The sequence below is a fragment of the Branchiostoma lanceolatum genome, chromosome 13, assembly GCF_035083965.1.
Source record: "Branchiostoma lanceolatum isolate klBraLanc5 chromosome 13, klBraLanc5.hap2, whole genome shotgun sequence".
In the NCBI taxonomy this organism is placed as follows: Eukaryota; Metazoa; Chordata; class Leptocardii; order Amphioxiformes; family Branchiostomatidae; genus Branchiostoma; species Branchiostoma lanceolatum.
The window spans coordinates 15,164,700-15,189,365 of NC_089734.1; the positions used below are offsets into that span (position 1 = coordinate 15,164,700).

The 24,666-nt window shown below is 43.1% G+C and overlaps 4 protein-coding genes across 4 annotated transcripts; 1 reads left to right on the top strand and 3 right to left on the bottom strand.

The window, feature by feature from the left end:
* Positions 1-4,243: 4,243 nt before the first annotated feature.
* LOC136447448 (pancreas transcription factor 1 subunit alpha-like) lies at positions 4,244-6,444 on the bottom strand. Its single transcript, XM_066446364.1, has 2 exons — positions 5,908-6,444; positions 4,244-4,535 (listed from the first exon to the last, which is right to left on the bottom strand). Exons 1-2 carry the CDS (start codon positions 6,386-6,388, stop codon positions 4,351-4,353), a joined length of 666 nt encoding a protein of 221 aa, XP_066302461.1. The 5' UTR covers positions 6,389-6,444; the 3' UTR covers positions 4,244-4,350.
* A 1,501-nt stretch (positions 6,445-7,945) lies between these two features.
* Positions 7,946-9,332, bottom strand: LOC136447453 (pancreas transcription factor 1 subunit alpha-like). Its single transcript, XM_066446368.1, has 2 exons — positions 8,788-9,332; positions 7,946-8,592 (listed from the first exon to the last, which is right to left on the bottom strand). Exons 1-2 carry the CDS (start codon positions 9,293-9,295, stop codon positions 8,396-8,398), a joined length of 705 nt encoding a protein of 234 aa, XP_066302465.1. The 5' UTR covers positions 9,296-9,332; the 3' UTR covers positions 7,946-8,395.
* Positions 9,333-15,838: 6,506 nt separating this feature from the next.
* LOC136447693 (interstitial collagenase-like) lies at positions 15,839-17,648 on the top strand. The gene is made up of 3 exons (XM_066446734.1): positions 15,839-15,868; positions 16,153-16,360; positions 17,392-17,648. Exons 1-3 carry the CDS (start codon positions 15,839-15,841, stop codon positions 17,646-17,648), a joined length of 495 nt encoding a protein of 164 aa, XP_066302831.1.
* A 1,623-nt stretch (positions 17,649-19,271) lies between these two features.
* Positions 19,272-24,588, bottom strand: LOC136447694 (retinol dehydrogenase 14-like). The gene is made up of 5 exons (XM_066446735.1): positions 24,306-24,588; positions 22,586-22,777; positions 21,079-21,396; positions 19,543-19,759; positions 19,272-19,430 (listed from the first exon to the last, which is right to left on the bottom strand). Exons 1-5 carry the CDS (start codon positions 24,415-24,417, stop codon positions 19,331-19,333), a joined length of 939 nt encoding a protein of 312 aa, XP_066302832.1. The 5' UTR covers positions 24,418-24,588; the 3' UTR covers positions 19,272-19,330.
* Between the last annotated feature and the right edge of the window lie 78 nt (positions 24,589-24,666).

The following is a 24,666-nucleotide window of genomic DNA, read 5'->3' on the forward strand; positions in this document are numbered from 1 at the left end:
TTGACACATTGTCGTAAGACAAAGGGGGAATAGATCGTCAACACGGTTACGAATGGAGGCGACAAGATGTGACCGTGTTCGCAGCTGCCGGCCGATAATAGACGAACATGAGAACACGCACAGGTGCAGGTAAGGGTCGCCCTCCCACCAGACGTTTCACCAACCCAAAAGAAAGAAAGATCTGTCTGTATGGATCGCAAGAAAAAAGTAAACACGTCAGGGGTCTTTTCATAAATGCAAACACACATTACAAACAGCGGCGAGCGTAGGGCGGGCGGGTTGGCAGATTTGCCGGCGCTGCCGACGACGCACCTGCCCGAGGTTTTGTCTGGTCGACACCGCCGGATAAAGACCGAGAACGTCAAGGTCGGATTTGTGTCGGGGTTTATACATGTTACCGTGGGAAGAAAAACCTCCAGAACAATTCGGTTCCACACATGTGAGAGTTTAGACTCTATCGGTCCGCGTGGCCCGGGTAGTGGCGTCGCTAGGAGTATGGCTAGTTCAGTAGAACAATGCGGACACCTGTGTCGAGCACGTCGTCTTTTGTCGCCACTAAAGACCGTTTCTGTACGGATCGTGTACGGACAAACTTTCATGGCAGTGACTTCCTGGATAGACACAGATTTTGGGTTTAACATGACATTTTTCTTCCTCTATTGTCTTTTTCTAGGGCGAAAACAGCGCTATACGTAACGAACCACGCATACTAAGCACAGTCAGTGGGCCATATCGACGACGGACCAGTCCATACCTCTGTTTTTGTTGTATTTTTTTTACTTCGCTTTTGGACAGACAAGGATGACGTGGCACTGCACTCAAGTTTTCATGACTTATTTCAACAGTGCCACGTAAAGATAACAATATACCCATTTCTACACCTGGGTGGAGTGAGGAAAGTCGTGTGAAGGGCCTTCCCCAAGAGTACAACATCGGTGGCGTCAGGGGATTCGAACCCGGAATCGCTTGGTTCTGGGCCGAAAACCCTGCCGTTACGCGACATGACCCGGCCCATACTGGTTCTATTTGCACATCACATACGAGGGCAATTCAAAAACAATACCCCTTACCCACTTCCTGTTATTGTAGCAGGCTGAAATTGTCCATGTATGACAATATATATCAGTTTATGACACATGCCGATTTAGATTTCTGAACTCTGAACAGTTTGTCTTTTACAGGCTAGAATGGAGTGCAGTGCGATAGTGAAGCTAGTTGAATTCAGGTCGGTCGTGAGGATCCTGAATACGCAGTATGTACATCACTCAAATCCTGTCTCTAATGTATTATATATTTGAGCCACCTCACATTATCGGTATAAAATGTTACATTTCGTCGCATGTTGTACTAGTAACTTCTCGGTACAATCGTCCCGTTTTGCTTGTACTGCATGAATTTGTACAATTCATTGGCTTTCAATACTTTCACATAATGTAAAGCAAGGCTCAGGCCAGTCAAGTAAGGTTGTAGATGTGTGGTCTGTATGGAAACTAAATGGTGACCTTGCGTTGTTGATACCTGTTGCATGTCTTTCATGAAATGTTTCATGTAATATACATTTCGTCGCCTTTTTCCCCACAACAAGTTGTCCTAATACGGATGTTCTCGATACGCTATCTCTACGCATTTGGACATAATAACGCACACACGCTTTAAGAGAGCACTCGGAATCTGTTTTGTATATTGACTTGTAGCAATTTTTAGTATTAAGAATAAAGAACACGGATTTGCGCCATTTCCATTGCGATCATACATCGGTATTAAAAGGTATGTTGTGTCGCATTTTGTTTCCACAACAAATCGTCTTTCAAAAACTTAAAAGTGGTTCTTTATACGCTATATATTCGCATACGAACACAGTAACGCAAATACACACACAAACAAACACACACACACACACACACACACACACACACACACACACACACACACACACACACACACACACAGGGCGCATACATACATGTAGGCCCGTTCCCAGCCCCAGCAACACTGTCCAATCCCACCACCAATGCCATAAATCACCCCGCCTCGACAGAACTCTAGCCTCGAGCATTCTGACCCCAAAATGGCGGGACGGCCCTCGCAAAAAAAAGGGTTCGCTTGACCTTGAACGTCAGTGAGTGTCGGGCGAGTTTCTTGCTATAATTATCGAGTTTCCTGTGACTACAGTCCCTGAATGGAGCAGTCCGTGGGAAAAGAGAGAAGTTTTTAGGGTTGGGTGGTTCTAAACAGACGTGAACGTGGTTCTCACAGACATACAAGTTCACTGCAGACGACAAAATCGTGTGAGGAGAAAAAGATGGCGGGATCGGTGTCTATAGTCGTCTGCATAAATAGCAACAAGTTAGTAGGGTTCAGATTCACTATTGTTGTATACCCTGAAATTGTCAGAGCTATAGGACTGTATTCTGAGGTAAGTTTGTCACCTGATTTAAACGGTTTAGCAACTTTAAGTAGCCTTTCCGTATCGAATATAATCTTCTCAAAATTATGTCAGTTAGAGTACTGATAAGAGAGGCAACAGACTTTGTATTGTACAGTCACTGTGCGATTTATCAGCGTCTGTGGAAGGTAAAAAAATCTCTTTCTGATCACACTCATGATAAATGAAGTTAGCAGGCATTGGTGTGGAAGTAAAAGGCGTTTTTCTTTTTTTCTTAGTCAAGCCGCTCTTATTTGTAGACTCTGACATATGCATTTTCAGCAGTTTTGTGTCAGGAAACGAACGCACTATGTTCAACCCTGGCGTAGTGTATGGGAAAGTACAGCGCTACCACCACCTGTATGGTGAAGATAAGGGGAGATCGGTAGATAGGGAAGCCCTGGAACGATTGGGAAAGTTCTACCCCAGTCCGAGGGGCCGCTCTGGTGCCACAGGGCCACCGAGGTGACCGAGGTCACGAGCAACATTCACGGGAGGTGGGCGAACAAAGCCGAGGTCATGTGGCAAGAGGGGGGGGGGGCAGACACTGAGGGAGATAGAATAGTCCACCTTCGCTGGGTGACCAAACTTTCTGCGCAAGAATGCACTACAGCTAGAGCGATCCATTTTTCCTACTCGCTATTACTGTGTATTTCTGTAGTAATTGTGAGGAAAAATAAGCCACAATTACTACCGGGGATGACGTCACTATCAGACGACCGGAATACCATCGATGTGGAAACGGGACGACATGATCAACCAATCAACAGTAATGATACACTTCGCCTTATTACCTCGTTCCCAGAGTATCTCTCGGGCTTAGGAATCCATATTTATCCAAGTCTGTTGGCTGAATACTGTTCATACAAAAATCAGACAGTTACATACACGTAAATCTTTCTATATCCATTCCGATTCCAACGTTTTGAAGCTCTCAGAGCCTAGACTATCACGGTTTGTATGGAGGTTTTGTTGTGGTTCTTTTGTTACGTCTGTGAGAGTGTCGCGACAATGGCGGACAAGGAGCGAGCCCCTAATTATCCTCAGCAAAGTCACCTTCCCCTGCTATTTACCCGTCACAGTCATCCATTTTTTCCACGTTCACACACAACCCACACCGTTTACCCTCCCCTTTCAACAACAAAACAACCCGCGGGTTCGAACGGACGAGACGTCTATGCAAATTCAAGTCAACTATTTGCAGTTGAAGACTTTTTGAGGAAAAGTTTCTGTCAGAATTTGTTCAGTAGGACGACAAAAACAAAGAACGACTCCCTGTTTTATGGATAACCCCGTTGCTAGGGGATACCAAGTTTGGGTCGTCGGCGGCCAAAATGTCGTCTGATAGCAGCACGTGAAAACATATGTTTGGGTTAGGGGTGCAGAGAGGGGAACCGCAAATTGATTAATGTATTCTTCCTACGTCTTTCACGTCCATTGTCGGCCATTTCTCGCTCCACAGTGGGCTAAAGTGGAGTGAAACGACGTGAAATTTCTCAGCAAAGGAGCAAGAAAAACACAAGTGGCGAACTTGAATCGCCGGAGCAAAAGCCACACAAGACGTTAGACATCGCTTAAAGATCTCAATCTATTCCTTTTCAAGGGCACAGATCTATAGAAACAGCCGCAAACACGGACTGAGAAAAAGTCAAGACGCAACGACCAATAGAATGTTTGTACAAAAATATATCTAACGTTACATCACACAATGCTTAATCATCAAACAACATTAAACAGAACAAATAGAAATTGCAAGATTTCCCCTCAACCGGAGCGAAATTATGGATCTAACTTCAGACATCTAGTATCTATTATCGACAAAATATTGAAACAAATTTCGATCTACGAAATTCAATAGACTATTAAGATTTACACATATCGTCCATGAAGAAATGTCCATCCATGCAACAACTGACGGAATCGGGTCATGCCGGCGTAACGTTCTCGTAGCCTGTCGTCTTACTTCGGGACGACCTCGGGTCTTCGGGAGTCCAGACCTTCGCGTACAGTGTCGAACCGCTACTGGCGGGTTTCTTTTCGTCTGTCCAGGACAGGGAATGCCCGGCGAGCGGCGGTAGTCCGTATTCTAGGTCTCCGGGCGTAGGGATCCCTGTGTTTTTAAGATAAGTTAGCAGAGTAAAAATGGCGCAAATTAAAAAAGGTTTCTATTGTATTCAAAGAGACCAACATTATAAAAATTGTTTGTACATAAGATATGAAGGAGACGTCATTCAAAAGCCAGAAAAGAATTTATTATGACATATGTACATGCGATAATCCTTTTTTTTTAATCAGTTCGTCAGAGCCTGATGTTGCCATCGATTTACGAAGAAAGGCGGCTCAATTGTTACAGTAGCAGCATCTCTTCACCCTAGGTCAGAAACATCAATGCTCGAGACAAGTATTGACTTCACTGACCCATTAGGAGAAACATGGGTTACGAATGCTGCTCGGGCAATTCCCTACCCCATTCCTTACTGTTTACAGACAGATATATATACATCAAAGAATGTTTGGACATTAGAACAAGCAATGTAAAAGTATACGGCACCTTAAATTTCAATATGTTGCTCTTTACCATATGATTGTATGTAAACAAACATATTTGTATGTACTTATTTGTTTGTATGCATGTATGTATGTATGTATAGATGTAGTAGACCTTACGAAAGTCGCTGTACTTTCGTTGTGCCAATAAAGATTGTTATATAAGCTACTAACTTGGCTATTTAGAGTTAGGAATACAAAACAATATCTGCCCCCCCCCCCACTTCCTATCAAGTCTAATGTTGACATGTCGCTAACATTACTTAGCTCAAAAGTTTCCATATGGAAAACATTATCATGCGTGCTTTTCAATTTTTCACGGTTCTAATCTAAGTTACTATCCCTCCGCCAGACGTAGTGCTCTGAAAAGGCAAATCATTGTGTCAAAATCCATTCTACTTTTCCATCTGGACATCCGGCAAGTTTTTCGCACGAGTTTTGCGGGCGCCCAATTTCGACCGTGACGTCACCAGCGAAAGGGACGTGGACGGCCCGTGAGAAAATTTTGCTTTCCTACAATATGGTAACTTTCTAATCGTATTCCTTTGTGTTTGTAGGATTGAAATGACCTCCGATCGTGGCAGAAATGCTGCACCTGTTTTGTAAAAAAATCAGGGACACTGTAAGTTGGATATTGTTTTTAACATGAATGCGTATTTGGAAATTTCGAAGTAGAAAATACTGCGTCGTAGGCCTTTTTTTTGTTTTTCATTTTGTAACTATGACTATCATAACCATGGTTTTGTAAGTTAGGTGAAAACGAAGAAAATTGTGATTTTGCACGATCAAAATAATTGATTTTAAGTCTCTAAGTCGGTATGTTACGTGAGCTTTACGTGGATTTTTATTTTCATTGTTAAGACAGAAGTTGTGAATATGTCAGAGTATAACGAATGCTGCAAAAAATATTGAAAAATCAAATTTAAAGTTCTTACCAGTTCCCCGGTGACATATGACAACTTTTTTGGGCTGTGGGTGGTTTGGAATCACTTCTCCGTTCAGTTCGACGTCCGAGTTTAACAGGTCCGATAGAAAGTTTATGTACCCGATAGCAAGACGTAAAGTGTCGACTTTTGAGAGCCGCTTTTCGTACGGAAGCGTCGGGATCCTCTGACGCAGGCCGTCAAAAGCGTCGTTGATAGACTGCATGCGTCGCCGTTCGCGTAAGTTTGCGGCCTGACGTTGCGCTTGTTGTTGCACCGCCGATCTCTTCTTACGTCGCCGTCGGACGCCGGGAGACGTCGAGCCGTCGGGCGAGTGCGAATCATCCGTCAAGTCATCCTGATCAAAGACGCCGTCAAGATTGTCGTAAGACGACGGCGACGACGCGAAGTCGTCGAAGAAGTGCTCGACGTCGACGTCGCTCCCGACGCTGCTCATGTCGTCTAACGTGACGTCTTGACGCAAGGTAGACATGGCGCCGTCCCTTGAGTTTACGCCCGTGGCTAGCGGTCCCTTTAACCCTGGCCTCCCTCTTGTTGAATTCAAACCAAACCCGTGACACGTGTAACTACAACTCATGGACCAATCACAGACAGGGATACGTACGTCCATGGATTTTCACGCGCGTGGCGGCGGTGTGGGGAGGGTGGCTTTCGCGTGGGCACAGTTTTGTCAACAAGGGCGGAAGAGCCAATATTTGTCCACTCGGTCCAGAATTACCGGGACTACACAAACTACTAACCAAAGCACAGAAGATTTCGTGTAGAAAGAAGAAGGAGGGGGGCTGTTTTTGTGTATTGGACAGGCCCTCACACAAAGAGGAGGTTTAGACCAAAAATAAACATCCTAAGTTTTCACAGTTGAAGCGGATGACGGAACGTATCGGACACAAACCAAACACCGGGTCAAAATGGAAGCAAACAAGAACACGCGACTAGGAGAGAGATTACTGACAATTACAAATATCGTTACGAAGCTGAACCAAAAGCAAGAAATGAGTGCAGAATCTCTCAGATATCTTGCCATAGATGCCGTCCAAAATTAGTGTGTTGAAAATAAAGAAAACATGCTTCAAAACTGCTTCACCATCGTCAGTTGACTTTTACCAAAAAAAGACAAACTATTTCTTCTACTTATTTTGATTAGTTGATCGTGTGTAACTGAATTCTTTCCTTTGGACAAGGTATGAATCTTTGATAACCTAAAACTAGCACCTTCCTTGGTTCTACACTCGAATTAAGCTTGCGATTTCTTTTTTTAGACTTTGGAGAAACCCTAAAGATTAATTCTATACAAAAGTTTCCTCCTTCTATGACGCCATGTATAGTGACGTTTATCAACCTTATAATCATAATTACTGTCACCCCTTTAATTTTTCACGTGATATGATTGGTTGCGTGACATCGAAAATATGTTAATTTTTATTCTAGTTGTAGGCTTGGTCGAAAGGCAAGACCTGCTTCTCATTTTATTTCTATTTTCCTTATCTAGAAAATACAGTTAAGCCACTTGTTTGTAGAAGCGAGCGTTACACCATGTATGTGAGAACGCTGCACCTATCAGTAGTTCAAGTGATACTCAGTAGGTAGGCTTTTAAACGTTTCCGAGCGGAAGGGTTGAGGAGGGGGGCTGCTTCCTAACACCACGACAACTGAAGGGGCGACTCAAGGGGTTTTCAAGTGCCACAAAACACGATAACTACGTAATGGCGCTTCCTGAAGACCCCGTGCGTTTGTGTTTGTTGTGTTGGCACCAAACTGAGTAAAGTCAACATTGATATAGCGAGGAATTGCGGGGAGGGCAAATTTGCCCACAGGCCAGGTGTAGCTAAAGGTGATTTGGCCCGATTGATAATACCCCAACCCCAGCTGAACTGAATAAGAGCATTTCTTTGAAAAACAGCGCTATCCCAACACAAGGCTTTAAGTGTTGTATGAGGAGAAAAGTAGGTATATTACTTTTTTGTTCTCATATTTACACGTGAAAGACTCCAGTAATCCGCCCGTTGGGGCAATAAAGTTCGCAACAAAGGCATTTTCATTCACCATTTTATATACAGCGTACATACACAATAGACATACACGTTGTATTGCGATATGTTCCATTGATAGAAAAAATGCCCGGGCAAGGCAGCAGTTAATATATGGTCCGACAAAATATACAAGGAATAGCGAGATGTAGCGAAATATATACAAACTGTACATCACAATGGTAAAGCAGTCATCCTCATTTTAGGTGAAGCATGATGCTTTTTAAGTAGCTAGTGGTAGTGCAATTCGGTTTCGCTACGGCTCGCGTTTTCGTAGTGGTGTCATTTTTTAAGAATACAACGGTTTTGAAGTGTAAACATACACCAAAAGCTACTGTACAATGATATAAGAAGATAGTGAATCATATACATCAACTTTTACAAAAGGCACCAGGCCTATGATATATAACGTTAATTCTGTCCACATATAATGTCTTTTTGCTGTACTTTTCTTACGCCGGAACAACTTGTGTTAACCTCAAACTACTACTACTTTTCTTGGTGCACTCGGTCCTGGGATCCTCCGGTGTCCATATTTTTGCTACAAGTGTCTGTCCTTTGCTAACTGGTTTTCTCTCGTCCGTCCACGACAGGGAGTGTCCCTCTAGCGGCGGTACCCCGTACTCCATATCGGTGGGTGACATGCTTCCTTCAGATTGAAAGAAAAGAATAAAAATTACTTAATCTGAAGACACAGCTACACACATAAAAGATATACATGTATGTGATGTAAAACTTGTACAAAAGCTCTCGCTGTAATATGTAATAAAGACATCTAACATATTCGCTAGACGGAATATAAAAGAATGGAAGGTAGTTTTTGCTGAATCTGTCTTGAACCTACCTGTTCCTTTATGACTGATGATGATTTTGGGTGGCTTTTTCAGTCGGCTGTGCGCAACTGCTCCCTCCCCTTGTGTGTCCGACTTGACGAGGTCCGTCAGGAACCGAATGTACCCGATGGCTAGATGCAAAGTGTCCGCTTTAGAGATCCGCCTCTCGTAAGCCAGCGTCGGTACACGTTTCCGCAACACATCGAAAGCTCCGTTGATGGACTCCATGCGGCGACGCTCGCGGACATTCGCGGCCAGGCGTTGCTTCTTTCTCTGCGTCGATGGCTTCTTCTTCCTCTGCTGTGACACCTCGGCGTCGCTCACCGGCGACGCCAGGCCGTCCGAACCCGAGTTGAAACTCGTGACACCGTCAGAACCTGACTCGAAACTCGTTTCGCTCATATCGTCCATAAATTCGTCAAGAAAGTCAGCACTAGGCGACGGGGGAGGGGAAGACAAGATATCCTCCAACATCTTGGCAAAGTCGACATCACTGGCTGCGCAGCTGAATCCGTCCATTGTTTCTCAGTTGTCCTGTATCTACCCCGTCCTACTTTGAACTGCCCCGGGTTCGAGCTTCACTCGGTCTTAAATATACCCCGTGGCGTCTAATTGGTCGGTGACCCTGACCAATCAGGGGCGGCGTTTCTCCCGGACGCGTGTCGGGGCGGGGCATGTTCTTAGCGGGGCGGAAATGCCAATATTTGTCCACTCACCTTGATTACGGCGTTTAGAAGGGCATTCAGTAGGGGCAGTGGAACTTAAGCAAGGGGACGTCCTGTTGTTTGTACTTTTCATGCAGCGGTAGAAACCGACGTCGGACAACAACCACAGCGTTTTTGGCTCCTAGTTTCAAGTTTTCTCGTGTGGTTAACTGCTCAGCAGAGAGGACAGAAAAAAACATAGAATCCAAACATTTTGCAAAAAATTAAGGATGTTTTACCACCCCCCCTCCCTATTTTGGACGATGATGTTTTCAGTAGAATTTTGTACTATGATGGCAAAAGAAATCATGATGAAATTGGCACATAACATGTCCATCTTTTGTCAAAAAGACCCATGCAAAACGACAAACGAAATCAAAAACGCATATTTGAAAGTGGTTAACAACTACGTGGCAAATCTAGCATATAGCCGAACATAAGTATATCATACACTGTAGGACGGTTTTCTAAGATGAATTAGTATTTTGTGCACCTTCTTTCTTTCTCCTTCCAAAGAATACATACGGACGTGAATAGAGGCTACTCCGTAATCACCTGCGTTCATATCATTATTATCAGATAACTAGTGGACAGTAGGTGTAACGGCAAACATTTAATGTGCACGACCCCCCCCCCCCCCCCCCCCCCGTTTAGAGTGGTTCAAACCATTAGTACGTAATTAGATATGTGACGTATAGATTTCTTTATCTAGTCTGAGATGATAATCTTCTGTTAGTTTACAAGTGTTTCTTCAGCTGCCGATACATAATACATACGGACAAATTCACATTTCTACTCAATATTCAATTGTTCAATATAGTTTCTATGTTTTAATTCTAATTCTATGTTTTGAATATAAGTCGAACCTTCAGTTTTTCTCTTTTCAAAACTCGCCTGTCTATGTATTTATCTATTACGCTGATTTTAAGTATTCCTTTTTCTGATATTAGCCTGTTCAAATATTGATGTATTACGCCCCTTTATCGTTAACGGTCATGTTACTACTCCTTGGTTGTGAATACAGAATTTTGTTATCCACCAACCTGATGAAATTATTCACGGATGGAAGAGTAGGATGTATCTACTCTACAACACACGATTTATGAACGTGAAAAACTATCACGAGCCTCCGACTGGCCACTCAAAGTCGCGGTGCTTGCTTGCCAAAAGCGTCCCCTGGCGTTGAAAGGTGTAACAACAGAAATGTTTCTGGGGCTTTTCTGCCATGGTTTAGGCTATAGGGGATGGGAGAAAGGCACCATTGTGGGCTCAGGAAAAGAGGGACCATCAATTTCACATAATCATGAGGGTATGGTGTGGACGGAACCATCTATTTCCCGTGAACTTCAGGGGAAGTAAGAAAGGGGCCATTTATTTCTAAAATATCTAAATACTTCACAGCATCCTTCGATAAGGTATCAAATCGGCCACATTTAGCTTCAAGTTTGCTGAAAAACGTTTTTATATATTTACTTTCGTAGCTGTGGCGTGCTCAGGCCAGATAAAGTGCCATGACGTCATGCATGAGTCGTGTGACGCCATGCAGCTGCAGTTGACGCCAAGTCCCATAGTTAAGCATAAGCCTAAGGGGCGCTTATAGCGCTCGTTTCCATGAAGACGGCGGTTTCACCATGAAAAAAATAGCTCCTGTATTCCTAGTGTGCCAACATCACTACTTGATATGTTTTCAGCGGAATATAACGTTGTTGAAGATTCCTGACCAATACGTTGTGGTTCGATTCAGCAAAACAACGCGCTCGCAAAAAAAGAAAATCGTATTTTTACGTGCAGAGCCTTTAAAACAGCGCTTGCAAAGATTACAGCCGGCGCCTTCATAGCGACGAAAACAGCCATTTTTGGTGAAAAACACTTCGGTTGCATCTCGCCAGGTGTCGCCACTGTTCTGTTTACTAGTAGTTTACAGAGTGACGTATACGTAATTTAACGCGTCGGCCGCCTGCAACGTTCAAAGTCCAGGGTTGGCGGACAAACATGTCCATGCAGTCCGGAGAGCGAAAAAAAGCTGTCCAGTCTGAAAAGTGGGTCTGCATGCGAGGAGGGGAGGTGTGCCCTGTCCTTCATAGAATTAGAGACACCAATTATGGTCTACTATTTTAATTTCGCCGTTAATCGCAGCCGGTCAGCTGTAATAGCTGATAGCTTTCTTTGTATACGGATCGCAATGCAGCTTATATTAAACCTACTGAAATACTTTCTTGTTGTACACTTTCGAAATAAATAAAAGGTACATTGTACGCTTTAGTTCAAGTCGTCACAGCCATATGAGCGACGTCTATCGTGGCCATGCTAGGTAATACAGACAGCCATTTAAACTTTAACCCCCTTGGTTGATAGGTGTAAAAGTAGAGCTACATACGTATACCATCCAGATATTAATTTATGACGCAGTACAACTACTTGAGGATCAACCTAGAATTCAAGCACTCTTTATACGATCATAATCTCTTTCAGACTCCATAGGTTGTTGGAAATAGTAGAAATTGACCAAATACACAGAATGAGTACGTCGACCATTGAGTACAACTCGCATTCGATGAACACCTTACTGCTTTAAATTTTCCAGCAACCCATAAAGTCTGGTAGACAAGTGCAAAACGCTTGTTGCACAGCTTTGTAAGTGATTTTGGAGTGTGAAAGCATATCGCTAGAGGTCGCTCGTGCACGGGCAAAAGCGAAATCGGTTCGCATGCTGTAGGAAGGCGACGTTTGCGTCTGAAAAGTCTCGTGTACAATGTATGGACGTGAAATGTCGAAAATGTTTCTTCCTCAGAAATTTTGCGTTACATGGATCGATGGAGGGGTTAAAATCAGGGCGAACACTGGCTACATAAACGCCTAAAGACAAAAAGAAGTATGTAAACAAACTAAACAAAAGCGAGCAACGAAAAACTCATCATTCTTCAGGTGATTTGAAGAATAAACCAACCTTGAATGATTCCGCGACAAAACCTGGAAAAAAAACTTGAAAACAGCATGATTCAACTTATATCCGTTACGTACCCTACGACAAAACGGGGCAAAATTCAGCCGCCAAAAAGATAAAGTTGTCACGTTACATCACCATATTAAAGCTAAGGTTGATATGATAAAAAATCAAAACATGAGTGGTTTTCTGTAGGCTACTATGTGTTGATCTTTCACTCATTTCTAAACGATCAGATCCGACGTGTGTACAAATGTCACTACGCCAACACACACAAGTGCCATCGTCACAAGTGAAGCGACAACCGGTTTTTCTACTTCCGGTGTTACCAATCGATATTATAAGTCCGAGGCACAACAGACAATCCCACTCAGCGTCCTGTTTGGAGTGTCCCTAGCCCTGGCTGTTTCTCCGTGGTGTGATTTACCAGACGACGTTTCAACATGGATCCTACGGTACGTATACTACTTTGTGCTTTCCAATACAGCGAATTTTTGGACGACGCTCTACATGTACACGACAAATTTCAGGGTCAAACATACTCCATACACGTGCCTAGGGGTACGGTATAAGTAACAAAACTGTTGTTCTAGTTATTTGTTGTAGACATGTAACTATGTGATTGTCCCCTCCCACACACATATTACGTACCACATTGAGACTTATATAGCGCTAACACGACTGTACTTTAGCAGACAGAGTATTTTGGGACGAAACATGAACACGACATATTTCAGGGTCAAATGTTATTTTGCAGGTGACTTAGGATATAGGTCTAGGCAAGGGCAGGTAGCAAAACCTATTGTTCTTTGCCGCGCTTTGCATGATTATGTGAGTGCCCCTCCCCTTTCATATACTGTTAAACAAAAGGGACTAGTAAAATGTCCTAAAACGCTTCAAACTCATGAACGTTGCTTAGCAGCGTCGACGCAGTAATCCAGGAAGTGAAACTTTTTTAACCATTGCGTCACTTTTTGGTGGTCCCTTTGAATTACCACCCAAGCATTGAATAGTTTTATCTATACGGACCACATAGTACAGGTATAACCATTCTCCGAGTCACGTCCATGGGGCATATTACATAGACAGGTTTGATTGTACATGCAGTTGTGACTCTACATAATTTACGCTTCATGTATTATATCAATGAATAGTACGTATGTCCTATCCTTATATACTAGCAGTACAACTACATTGTTAGAATAGGTACCGCACATAATTAGTAAAACAACATACACTGTATACAAAAAACATACATGACAAAATTCAGATTGATTTTTTTGTTTTCTTTACTTGAGATTATTTCTACTGTAAACATAGAACGCTGGGGCCACGGCTGGCTTGCTTTGTTCACTAACAGTTAGCTCAGTTTGCGTGCGAACGCTGAAAGCCTGAGACCTCGGGCTGTTATTCTTAGCCAAAAAGTATTCATTTCCTGCAACAACATGTATAAAAGTAGAGCTTACAGTGTATCCAGGGTATTATACATGTAGGACACACGCACAGGTGTTTTGACAGGAAATGGGTGGTGTTATTTCTACAAATTATACGGTCTCACCAAAATACCTATCATTGATGTTGTATTGCAACGTTGTCTGTACGAACTATAGTCAAAGTTTTCTAAGGCAAGCACTCAAGACTGGAATACAATAGTCACGGTGGACAGGTGGCCACAATGGACAGGATTTTTAATGCTTGTGTCAATAGAAAATATAATCTAAGGGACTACCAAAAAGTGGTCAAAATGGCTAGTACAGGAGAGAATTCTATAGTACAGGTTTGACTGTATATTGTAAGTCTGACACTACGGCCTTATTTGTGAAAATTATTTCGGCTTTGTAGAGTGGTTTGGAAGTTAATATCCCTAATTTTAGCAACACAACCGCTTGTAAAAAACGTTGGCCATCAGTTATCAAGAAACGATTTTAGAAACTATCATTTTAGCCGTGAGTCTGCTATCTCTGATATTGCCTTGTTAACGTTGTTTTTACAGTGTCAAAAGTACCTTGAATACTACGGATACCTGCCCAAGGGACGGACGGACAGACCGGAAACGGAAGTGACGTCAGCTCTCACAAAATTCCAGAAAGCCGCAGACGTCCAGGAAACAGGTGGGTTACTGTAAATACAGAAATGTTCGCGGTGGTTTTATGTTCGCGGTTTTCCCGTTAATTTTTCAACTGCAAACTTAAACCACAGCGAACAGCCGTTCCATTATGTGACTGTACATGTAGGGCTACTATTGGTTCAAAGGCGAACTCAAAACCACCGCGAACATTCTATTTTATCCTTAACGCGAAATTAAATCCCCGCGAACATTTCTGCATTTACGGTATTTCACACCTGTTACGCTAGGATAACATTGATAGACCGGGGCCCGGCCGTTCACGAAACGAAAGATAAAAGTGCATATCAAGAAATACAAATTGTATACAGACATGTTTTTTGTGTTCATGCTTTTTCCTTTTTTTACATTTTATGTTGTTTTTTTCTCTTCCATTTAAAGATATGTATTTATGAATCTTTAGGATGGCCCCTTCAGTTAAATGTAGGAGCATGTAACGTTAGGAGCATTCTCACAAGATAGTTTTAAACAACGCTTAAGCTTACTGGTAGATGTGACAAAGTTTAGGTGTGATAGGCTGTTCAGTGTAATATAACCAGCTGCCGCCGCACCGCGTACCTGCGTATATAGATACAGATGGAAATACAAATAGCTTGAAAATCACGACTTTTAAATTGTCACATAGCCTGCAAATACTGAAAAAACTGACATATCTGTTTTACAACCCCAGGCGAAGTTGACGACGCCACCACAAAGAAGATGACTGAGCGGCGCTGTCTCCGACCGGACCCGGCCGCTCTCACGGAGGCCCCCGCCACCACGGACGAACCAGCTATAGGTATTCTTCTCTTTTTGATAAGTGTAGTGGGTTCTTTAACGTGCTCGATGTGTGGCTCTCCTCAAACACGGGACCTCCGTCTGAGAGAATGTCCCAAACCGAAGCTAGGTTCTGACTTTCTTTGTGGAGATAGGTGTAAAGGGACTTTCTCAAGGGCACATCATTAAGTTCTGCTAAAGATTCGAACCCAGAACCTATAGGTTCTAAGTCAACAACAACCCTAAACACAAGAACATACATTGTATGTATTGTCATCTTACTAAGGTTGATACTTAAAGGCATGGCTTTTTCTTTTCCCAGGTGTATCCACGAGAGGCACTACGGTATGGAACAAACACAACCTGACTTACAGGATAAAGAGTTACACATCGGACCTTCCACATGCAGACGTGGACGACGCTGTCAAACGGGCACTCAGGGTAATTTTTCTCTCAAAAACTCTTTTCTATTGTTAATAATCGTGTTTATTTCAATAGAAAATGCACTTATTGATGACTGGCACGTGCACTCTATGTATTTTTCTAGAGAACTCTTTGCTGGTGTAAACTCGTGTCAGTTTCAATAGACTTAAAGGTGAGCAGTGGACGGTGCACGATATCGACTTCCCATGACCCAGCGGTGCTTACGTCACGTGTCCATATGGTCACGTGTCTAGAGCTGTTAAGTCTTTTATTTTGAAGGGGTGAAAGTTCGTCTTGAGATTTCGATGACAATAGATCTAAATTTAATTTTCTTGGAACGAATTAAAAAATCTACCATAAGTAGTAAATTTAGCCTTGCACCCCAAAAATGATGACTTTTTTCTCTCTTTTGTGTTCTGTTCAGCTGTGGTCAGACATTACGCCGCTGACGTTCAAGAAAGTCAATAAGAAAGCCGACATCGAGATCTCGTTTGAGGAGCACGACCACGGCGACGAGGCACCCCTAGACGGGCCGGGTGGAACCCTGGCTCACGCGTTCTTTCCCGGGCGAGGAATAGGCGGAGACCTCCACTTCGACGACTCGGAAACATGGACAGTCCGTTCTTTTAAAGGTACTTTATTATCTCTTTTTCCTGCCTTGAATCCTGACTAGTACTGTTGCCAGGGCCTACACAGACCAGTTCTTTGGTACCGGGCCATTATGCACAAGAACAACCGTGGCGGCTAAGCTAGCTAGGCGGGAATACAAGCTCACATTGCCGAAAGAACCCAGCCTGGAGCCCGTAACTTGGATTTCTCTCTATTAGCCGCTAAGAGTCACCAGGAACTATAAAAAAAACTTTACAAAGTGTTCTTACTATCAAAAAATTCCCCTCGCATTTTTGCTGTCCTTTGCTCCATCAACAGCTGAGATATCGTGAAGTTATTTGGTCACCTTTGTTGAGGTCGCTGTCCAAATCGTCACGGCAGTTTTAACAGTTGCGAAGGATTTTTTATTTTAATTTTTTCTTGCCAATAGCTGTGCACGTGACCTTTTTCGTGCTGTTTGTTTCAATATTAACATTAGTTAGATAATTCAAATCTTTCCCACGCCACTTATGGTGTATAGGCTGGCACCATCTCCATTTCTATAGCCAATGGGCCACTCAGTTGGGCAAGCACTACGCACTGTAGGGGCTAGTCCACAAATAAGCCCCCCTCTCACTGGACCCGCGGCACGTACGCTGACGGCGTCGCTGCGGCCGATCGAATTGACAAAGCACCCCACGAATTTCACCGACAAAAAACGTATCGTTTTAAGCTTTGTGTGTTTTGTTTTTTTTGGTCATACGTTTTGGTCATATACGTTTTGAATGATATTCCCATTATAAAGTGAAGGGTAACACAAATCAAGTTTAGGACGCATCGACGCCGCCAGCGTGCCGCGGGTCCAGTGAGGGGTGGGGGGGGGGTGGTGGCGGCTTAACCGAAGCTCGGTACTCATTTTTACCTTCGTCTAGTGAGGAAATACACAAATGTAGGTGTAAAGGAAGAGCTTTTCCTTAGGGCACAACATTGAGGCCTGCTAGGGATTGGAACCCAGAACCCATACGCCTACCTTTACGTTACCACCTGTTGTTCAATTGTTTTGTTGTAACCCCAGGGACCAACTTGTACATCGTGGCTGCGCACGAGTTCGGCCACAGTCTCGGCTTGGCGCACTCCAAAGTAAAGGGAGCCCTGATGTACCCGTGGTATCCGGGCTACTCACCAGACTTCAAACTACACAGGGACGATGTGGAGAGGGTGCAGGATCTATACGGTAAGGACGTGTTTAACTTTATAGTTAAAGGAAAGCTACACAAAAAATTGAAAAACCTACTATACTATGCTAAATATACCCCAAAGTCAAATTTTTAATTTATTATTACTTGTTTCACGTAAGTCTGTCATAGTTCTGGGATCTTCCACTGTTTGCAACTTATGCCGTGATGACGCCTTCTCACCCTATGATTGAATTGTATGACGTCAGTGTTCTAGATTTCTCACTTGATGATTGAATTATATGACGTCAGTGTTCCAAACTTCCCAAAAGGATTGACTAATGCTTTTCAAACTGGCTTTCGTGAGGATGGATTTCGAGGAAATTTAAGAAGTCAAAGCCTACTAACTCGACAATTCCCTCAAATTCGACTGAAAGTTCCTCGACCTCCATCCTCACGAAAGCCAGTTTCAAAAGTACCATTCATTCTGTTTGGGAAATTTAGAACATTGACGTCATACAATTCAATCACCGGGTGAGAAATTTAGAACACTGACGTCATACAATTCAAAATGTCAGGTGAGAGGGTGTCAGCACGGCATAGTTTGAAAACGGTGGAAGGTCTCAGAACTATGACGAACTTATGCTAAAGCAAGTTGAAGTACGAACTTGCATTTAGGATATATCAAGCATAGTGTAGTAGGCTTTTCAATTTTTTGTGTAGCTTTCCTTTAAGAAGAAAAGCGGGTACATCGCTTAATTGCGGTAGGGAATTTCATCAACTTTGCGAATTAGCCACAATTTCCCCTGACGTGCTACGCAGTTGCGTATGAAGCCCAGAGGAGTAGGTTATTGAAAATTGGTTGGCCACTTGCGAATACCTGGCGCAATTTGGTGTAATTTGCAATTGGCGCAGTGAGATACCAGCATAAGATGACTTAGATGTCATGCAGACAGATACTATATTTTTCTGTTCTTTGAACTCAAGCTTTGATTGTAACGAAATGTGCTAGAATTTTTGTTAAATGGGGCGGATCATTCATTTATTTATTCCGTCCACAGGAACACAGGCAGCTCCGAGGGTTGTGAAAGCCGGTTGTTGCCAGAGATGTGTCATACTCTAGCAGTCTACAAGGGGGCGCTAATACTCAAACAAGTCGCTTCGGTAGCGACGTGTAGATATACATATCCCTAGCCAAGTGTCAACTTGGTGTATTTTTCTAAGCAGCCGCAACTTCAATGAGAGCATGATCTCAAACATTTCACGCTCTTTCGAAAGTACAACCACACAAAACGTTCCTAATCAGACAATATTATTGTAGATATTTTATTGTTGTTATTATAGTGCCATGAATCCTGCAAAACTTCCTGAACAATTTATAAACTGATGAGTAACGGTGGTGATTTTGCATAAATTTTGTAATCAATGTTGACAACGTCAACATCGCATATGTTTTCATGTTGCTAAACACAATGCATACACGTGTTGCACTGCCTTTTTTTCCTTTTTACGTTCTGGGTACGGTTATATTCTTGATCTCTGAGAAAAAAATTGAACATTCCTAAGAGAACACCCACCTGTCGGACAGATTTTAGTTATTGATATTTCAGTACAGTCATATCTTTCTTTGTAACACAAATAGTTCGTTTAAGATAAGTATTACTAAGTGTTTACTTGAATTTATTTTTGTTTCCTTTTTTGTCACTTCCAACTAGTTTGATGTGGTAATGTAAAATCATTCAAGAATAGACAATCACTTATAGCCTTATGTATAAAGGTTTATGATGATATTCATAACTTCCAATATTACGTACATACAAAATCTGTCAAACGTTGGATTTAAGAAGACAGTCCCGTCATCCTCTCGCTCAGCTCCCACAGCTGACGCGCCACTGCGTCATCCGTGGCCTTCTGGGAAGGCTCCATGACGTCACAGTCACTGAGGAGAGAAAAGCATGACGTCATTGATACATTTTTTCTCAAGTATAGGCATCAAAAACACAAAGAAAGACTGTGGAAAATGAAACGCGTTATTTGAGGTTTAGTAGTACCTGTAGTACAAGCCAGACTCGCTAGAGAGCTTTTCTTCCACAGCGCAGTGGATGACGGTCTGGGCCCCCTGCACGGGTGTTTTGGCGAAAGCGGACATCCCCAGGTAGAACATGGGCTTCATCAACGTGAACTTCCAGCCGTACAGCTCGGGCAGGGTCCGCCACAGTTCCGTCTTCACCAAACCCGGGTGCGCTGCATAGGCCGTCACACCAGTCCCTAGGATAGATATCAAAACTAGAGTTAAGTATTTGTGCTACATATACTTCAAGTTTTCTATGTTAGTTTAGCGATTACGGGGTCTTTTTTATAAACATGAATTGTTATTGAATTTTTATTTGAGTTGAATGTGCGATAGTTGTGTGCCGATTTGTTAAAAATAGAGAGAACGCTAGCGACCCCAGAAAATACCCCTCCCAATAGTATGATGACCCTGTGACGTCACGATTCAAGATGGCGGCCACCACACATGCTAACGGATTCAACAAAAGTTTTGCTACGCAAACCTGTAATTGCGTTACTGGTAGGATATGAAGAAAAATAACCTCAGATCAAAAAAAATCGAAAAATCTAGATACAGCAACATTGATGATCTTGAATTCTGTCGACTTAAAGAACAAAAAATGAGACGACATTGCATACTGGCAACAGTTTCAGTATTCAAAGGGGGGCTTGTCTTTCGGAATTGATATTTATTTGTTATTATTCCATTGATAAAGGCTAAATATATCTGTAGGACGGATAGGACGTTAAATGGAGGTCCCGCGTTTGGGGAGAGCCACACCCCGCGCACGTAAAAGAACCCACCACACCTTTCGAAAAAGAGTAGGGGCATGCCCCGGTGTGCGATGGTCCAAATCCTTCTGTCTGGAGTTGGTGATTCACTACAAATCACCCGGATGGAGGCCTGGCGAACCTCCGTCTCGTATCAGCCACTCGGTGATTTACACCATTCACCCGGACGGGAGAACTGGCGCATCCCCGTCTGTATGACAGCCAACGAAAGGATATGTCACCCCGTAAGGGGCGGTATAATCCCGTCGTAGCGAAAGCTCGTCGACTGATGATGATGATGATGATATCTGTAGCTGCGTGCATTGTAAAGCTGGTAAATTAATAGGCCTTCGGCGCAACACACCAGCCTTACAACACACCAGGCATGCAAAGGCGACTAGATGTGTTAACGTTACATTCACCAACCGTTTGTCACACCTATCCTTTGCACATCTAACCCCAAACGTTGATTTTAGAGGTATCTATTGAGGACATCCCTACTAAAATTGATGACGAGCTCCTCTTCTACAATAGCTCTAGGGGGAAAAAACTTCACACCTGGGTTGATAATAGCACGTCACTGGAACGTACTGCGCCTGCGCGAAACGCTTCTATGTAAGCATAAGATATCCCGTTGCATAATATATCTTTTTGGATGGAAATTTGGAAACTATGGACGGGACATTATCCATTCATATGCGAACACGAACTTATATTGTACGTTTTTCTGAAGCCCTATGCACATTACATAGAAGATTTCGCGCAGGCGCAGTACGTTCCGGTGACGTGCTCAATGTAACTACCTTCTAGTCGTCTCGCTAGTTCTCGCGTGAACAGGATGTTAGCCAGCTTGCTCTGCGCGTAGACGGGAAACGCGACGTAATTCTTCTCGTAGTTGATGTCTTCGAAGTTGATTCCTTGGGACGTCTTGTGGACACTTGAAGCCACGACCACGACACGACTTGGAGCAGACGTCTTCAAGAGGTCCAGAAGAAGGTGGGTGAGAAGGAAGTGGCCCAGGTGATTTACCTGTAACTGCGTCTCAAACCCGTCTTCTGTTGTTGACTGGGGGCAACAAATACCTGTGGAAGATACGAGGGGTGATCAATAAGTCCTCAGCCTCACCCAGAAATACGGTCTACAACTAAAATTTCGGGGCATGATTATGTAGTATGACGTCTTTTAGCAATATCAACAAAATTTCAAGGTATTGTGGTGATTACTTTCCAGTCGACGTCCATTCAAAAATTAGTAGGTAAGTGGCGAGAAAACAGAGCTGTGTGGGTCAAGTTCCTCATGCCATGAATCGACATAGACATTCTTCAACGACATTCATTTTTTTGTCAAAATATTTGACGAACATTCTCATCTTGTTTCAACTAAAAAGAAGCAGATATCTGACTTTCAGCAGAGCAAGTTGGCTCGCACACACACCTCAGGTCTCAGCTCAATTGCCCATGTCTTTATCCTTCTACCTCACTTAATATTACTGGGTGTCAAATTAACGATCACAATGATTTGAATATTTGGTAGACATTCATAAAAGCCTTTATTCTTTAAAATTATTCCCCGATATTTGAGTTGTGCACCTTATTTCCAGGTGGGGCCGAGGACTTATTGATCACCCCTCGTATGTTACTATTAACAGTGTTTACTAGCCTCCTCCTACGGGCGTATGAATCGTAGAATTCGGCAGAAAAGGGAATAACTAGCCCACGGTGAATATCACATATCGCCATATCTGCAAGTGAAACCCTGGCAAATATTTTCCCTCTAGCCGGCGTAGTTAGTCTGGTAGAGACTAAGTGTTTCCCACTACAATGCCGATGTGAGCTTTACATAAATAAACAATTAAATGTTCACGATTCTAAGTAAATATTTGCAGCGAAATGTTTACCTACAAAAAGAAACAACTCTCCTCTTAACATCACAAAACAGTCTTAACATCGCAGAACCCACAAATTACAGAAAAAGTCGGATATTTCATCTTCCATCGTCTTAGAAAAAGAGGTCAACCCCAATAAGTTAGAATCTAGAATCAGCATTTAGACTAGTCACATGCTATACTGTATACCTTTTCATAATGTTAACCCAGGGCCAATAAACCTATTGTGATTATTATCATTATCAAACGTCCTATTGAAACGGTACCTTCGCAACACACGGAAAACGCCTTCCAAACAAAAAAGAGGATGGCTATGTTGAATCTAATTCCAAAGTGTTTTACATGCGCTAAGACCGCTTCAGAGGCGCCTTTACGACTTCCCTCACCTGCGTTGTTGACCAGAATGTCCAGACGGGTTTCCCCTTCCTTTATCTTCTGGGAGAATTCACGAACCGAGGACAGAGACGCCAGGTCTAGCTTCGACGTCATCACGTTCTCGTTCCCAGTGTCCTTTACGATCTCCGCCACTGCGGCCTCAGCTCTGGCCTCGTTCCGGCACGCTAGGATGACTTTTGCACCTATTTGGAAAATAATAAAGACATTAACATACAAAAAAACATGTAGATTTTACTTTGAAAATGTCTGTGCAGCTTCGTAACATTGCTCAGAGTAAGTGGGGACTGTAGAAGAACATATTGTGAATTGTGACAGATAGCACTACGCATGCGCAACAGCGACAACTCTAACACTTGAAGCTCGTAGATAATTTATAATAAGATATAAGAAATTATCTGTAAGAAATTATCTGTAACATTACATTAACTTGCAAAAAAGGGATTTTAGACTAGATATAAAGATATTTTTCCTTGACGGAAAAACGGATTTTACTCTCCAGGAATTCCTAGCTATCACTCAATCATGTAAGGATATTTCAAACCCGACCCTCTGACGAACCGGCTTCAATTGCGGCCATTTTGTCGTCTAAAATTTTGAATTTTTTTTTAATTTTACAAAAAATCGCAATTGGCATAATGCCGCAAAGCGGCGCAAGACGACGCAATCACTGCACATCTCTTTTTGATGCATTTTTAATCATCGCACATGGTTTTTGATTTAGTGGTAATACTGCGATTTATCTTATATCTGATTTGGAACTGACACTACATGTATAGATAAGAATGTGACATTCCAGGCGCGGCCATTTTGTTTGTAGAGGTCACGTTTTTCCCCGTGCGTCGCATGCTAATGTGACCGCAAGGAACAATTGGTGTAACTTTTCAAAGTTCGCGCAATTTCCTTAATTTCGCACAGTCCAGGTAGATACTGTTTAACCTTTGAGAGCGTATTATGAAAGCCTTCAATGTGCATTTTAAGGGTGCTAGGGTAAGGCTATAACATGTACCTGCTCAAATTTGTAACTTGGGTCTTGAATCTTTTGTTTGCCATATCATGAATTGTAGCAACGGCCTTCAACAAACGGAGCGCCGTACTTCAATGGCTGCCAGCGCAATAAATAGTGTTTACATAAGAGTTCTTTTAAATGCGCCCAAGAGGGCTGACATGTAAACAATGGATCACAGCGTGTAAACAAAACTCGAACACAGGAACGTTACTAACAGGGTCACACACACACACACGCGTGCTTGCATGTCAGTGCCTTTTTCTGTTTTATTACAGAAAAAGGGAAGAGATCTGGAACCGACAGCAACTCAGCCCCATACATGTTAGTATGTTATATAAGTTATATAATAGTAGAGTAGGGTAGGGCAGGGTAGGGCAGGGTAGGGCAGGGTAGGGTAGGGTAGGGCAGGGTAGGGTAGGGCAGGGTAGGGTAGGGTAGGGTAGGGTAGGGTAGGGTAGGGTAGGGTAGGGTAGGGTAGGGTAGGGTAGGGTAGGGTAGGGTAGGGTAGGGCAGGGCAGGGCAGGGCAGAGCAGAGCAGAGCAGAGCAGAGCAGGGCAGAGCAGAGCAGAGCAGAGCAGAGCAGAGCAGAGCAGAGCAGACTAAAGTAGAGTAGAGCTGAGCAGAGCAGAGCTGAGCAGAGTAGACTAAAGTAGAGTAGAGCTGAGCAGAGCAGAGCACTTAGTTAACGATGAAAATTATCTTACCCCTCCTCGCCAGGTCCTTTGCCACCTCGAATCCGATCCCCGTGTTGGCCCCCGTCACTATCGCTGTCTTGTCTTTCAGATTGGCTTGGCTCAAACATTTGGGAGGGGCCATGGTTGCAGTAAACGAAGCAGCGTTACCAAACGACGTCTTCTTGTGTACTTAACAATACGTAGTTGGCGTTAGGAATTGGTGGGGTTATCGCAGAACCATCGTATCTACTGTCAACAACTTGTGGGATGAAAACTTCCTGGTCTGCTTGACCTTTGACATGGGTTGACCTACATGTGGATGTGGGGGGCAGAGATAGTATAACGTTACTAGTTTCGAAGATTCCATGTATCATTCTTCGGCAATACATGT

What these genes read in the sequence shown, in the direction of transcription:
- LOC136447448 (XM_066446364.1), bottom strand. Translation starts at nt 6,388, where the DNA reads ATGTCTACCTTGCGTCAAGACGTCACGTTAGACGACATGAGCAGCGTC. An exon ending in CATATGTCACCGGGGAACTG is followed by an intron (nt 4,536 to 5,907) that starts GTAAGAACTTTA and finishes TTAAAAACACAG; the next exon opens with GGATCCCTACGCCCGGAGAC.
- LOC136447453 (XM_066446368.1), bottom strand. Translation starts at nt 9,295, where the DNA reads ATGGACGGATTCAGCTGCGCAGCCAGTGATGTCGACTTTGCCAAGATG. An exon ending in CATCAGTCATAAAGGAACAG is followed by an intron (nt 8,593 to 8,787) that starts GTAGGTTCAAGA and finishes TTCAATCTGAAG; the next exon opens with GAAGCATGTCACCCACCGAT.
- LOC136447693 (XM_066446734.1), top strand. Translation starts at nt 15,839, where the DNA reads ATGTATTTTTCTAGAGAACTCTTTGCTGGT. An exon ending in CTAGAGAACTCTTTGCTGGT is followed by an intron (nt 15,869 to 16,152) that starts GTAAACTCGTGT and finishes TGTTCTGTTCAG; the next exon opens with CTGTGGTCAGACATTACGCC. An exon ending in GACAGTCCGTTCTTTTAAAG is followed by an intron (nt 16,361 to 17,391) that starts GTACTTTATTAT and finishes TTGTAACCCCAG; the next exon opens with GGACCAACTTGTACATCGTG.
- LOC136447694 (XM_066446735.1), bottom strand. Translation starts at nt 24,417, where the DNA reads ATGGCCCCTCCCAAATGTTTGAGCCAAGCCAATCTGAAAGACAAGACA. An exon ending in AAAGGACCTGGCGAGGAGGG is followed by an intron (nt 22,778 to 24,305) that starts GTAAGATAATTT and finishes TTTTCCAAATAG; the next exon opens with GTGCAAAAGTCATCCTAGCG. An exon ending in CACCGGAACGTACTGCGCCT is followed by an intron (nt 19,760 to 21,078) that starts GCGCGAAATCTT and finishes TATCTATCCTAG; the next exon opens with GGACTGGTGTGACGGCCTAT.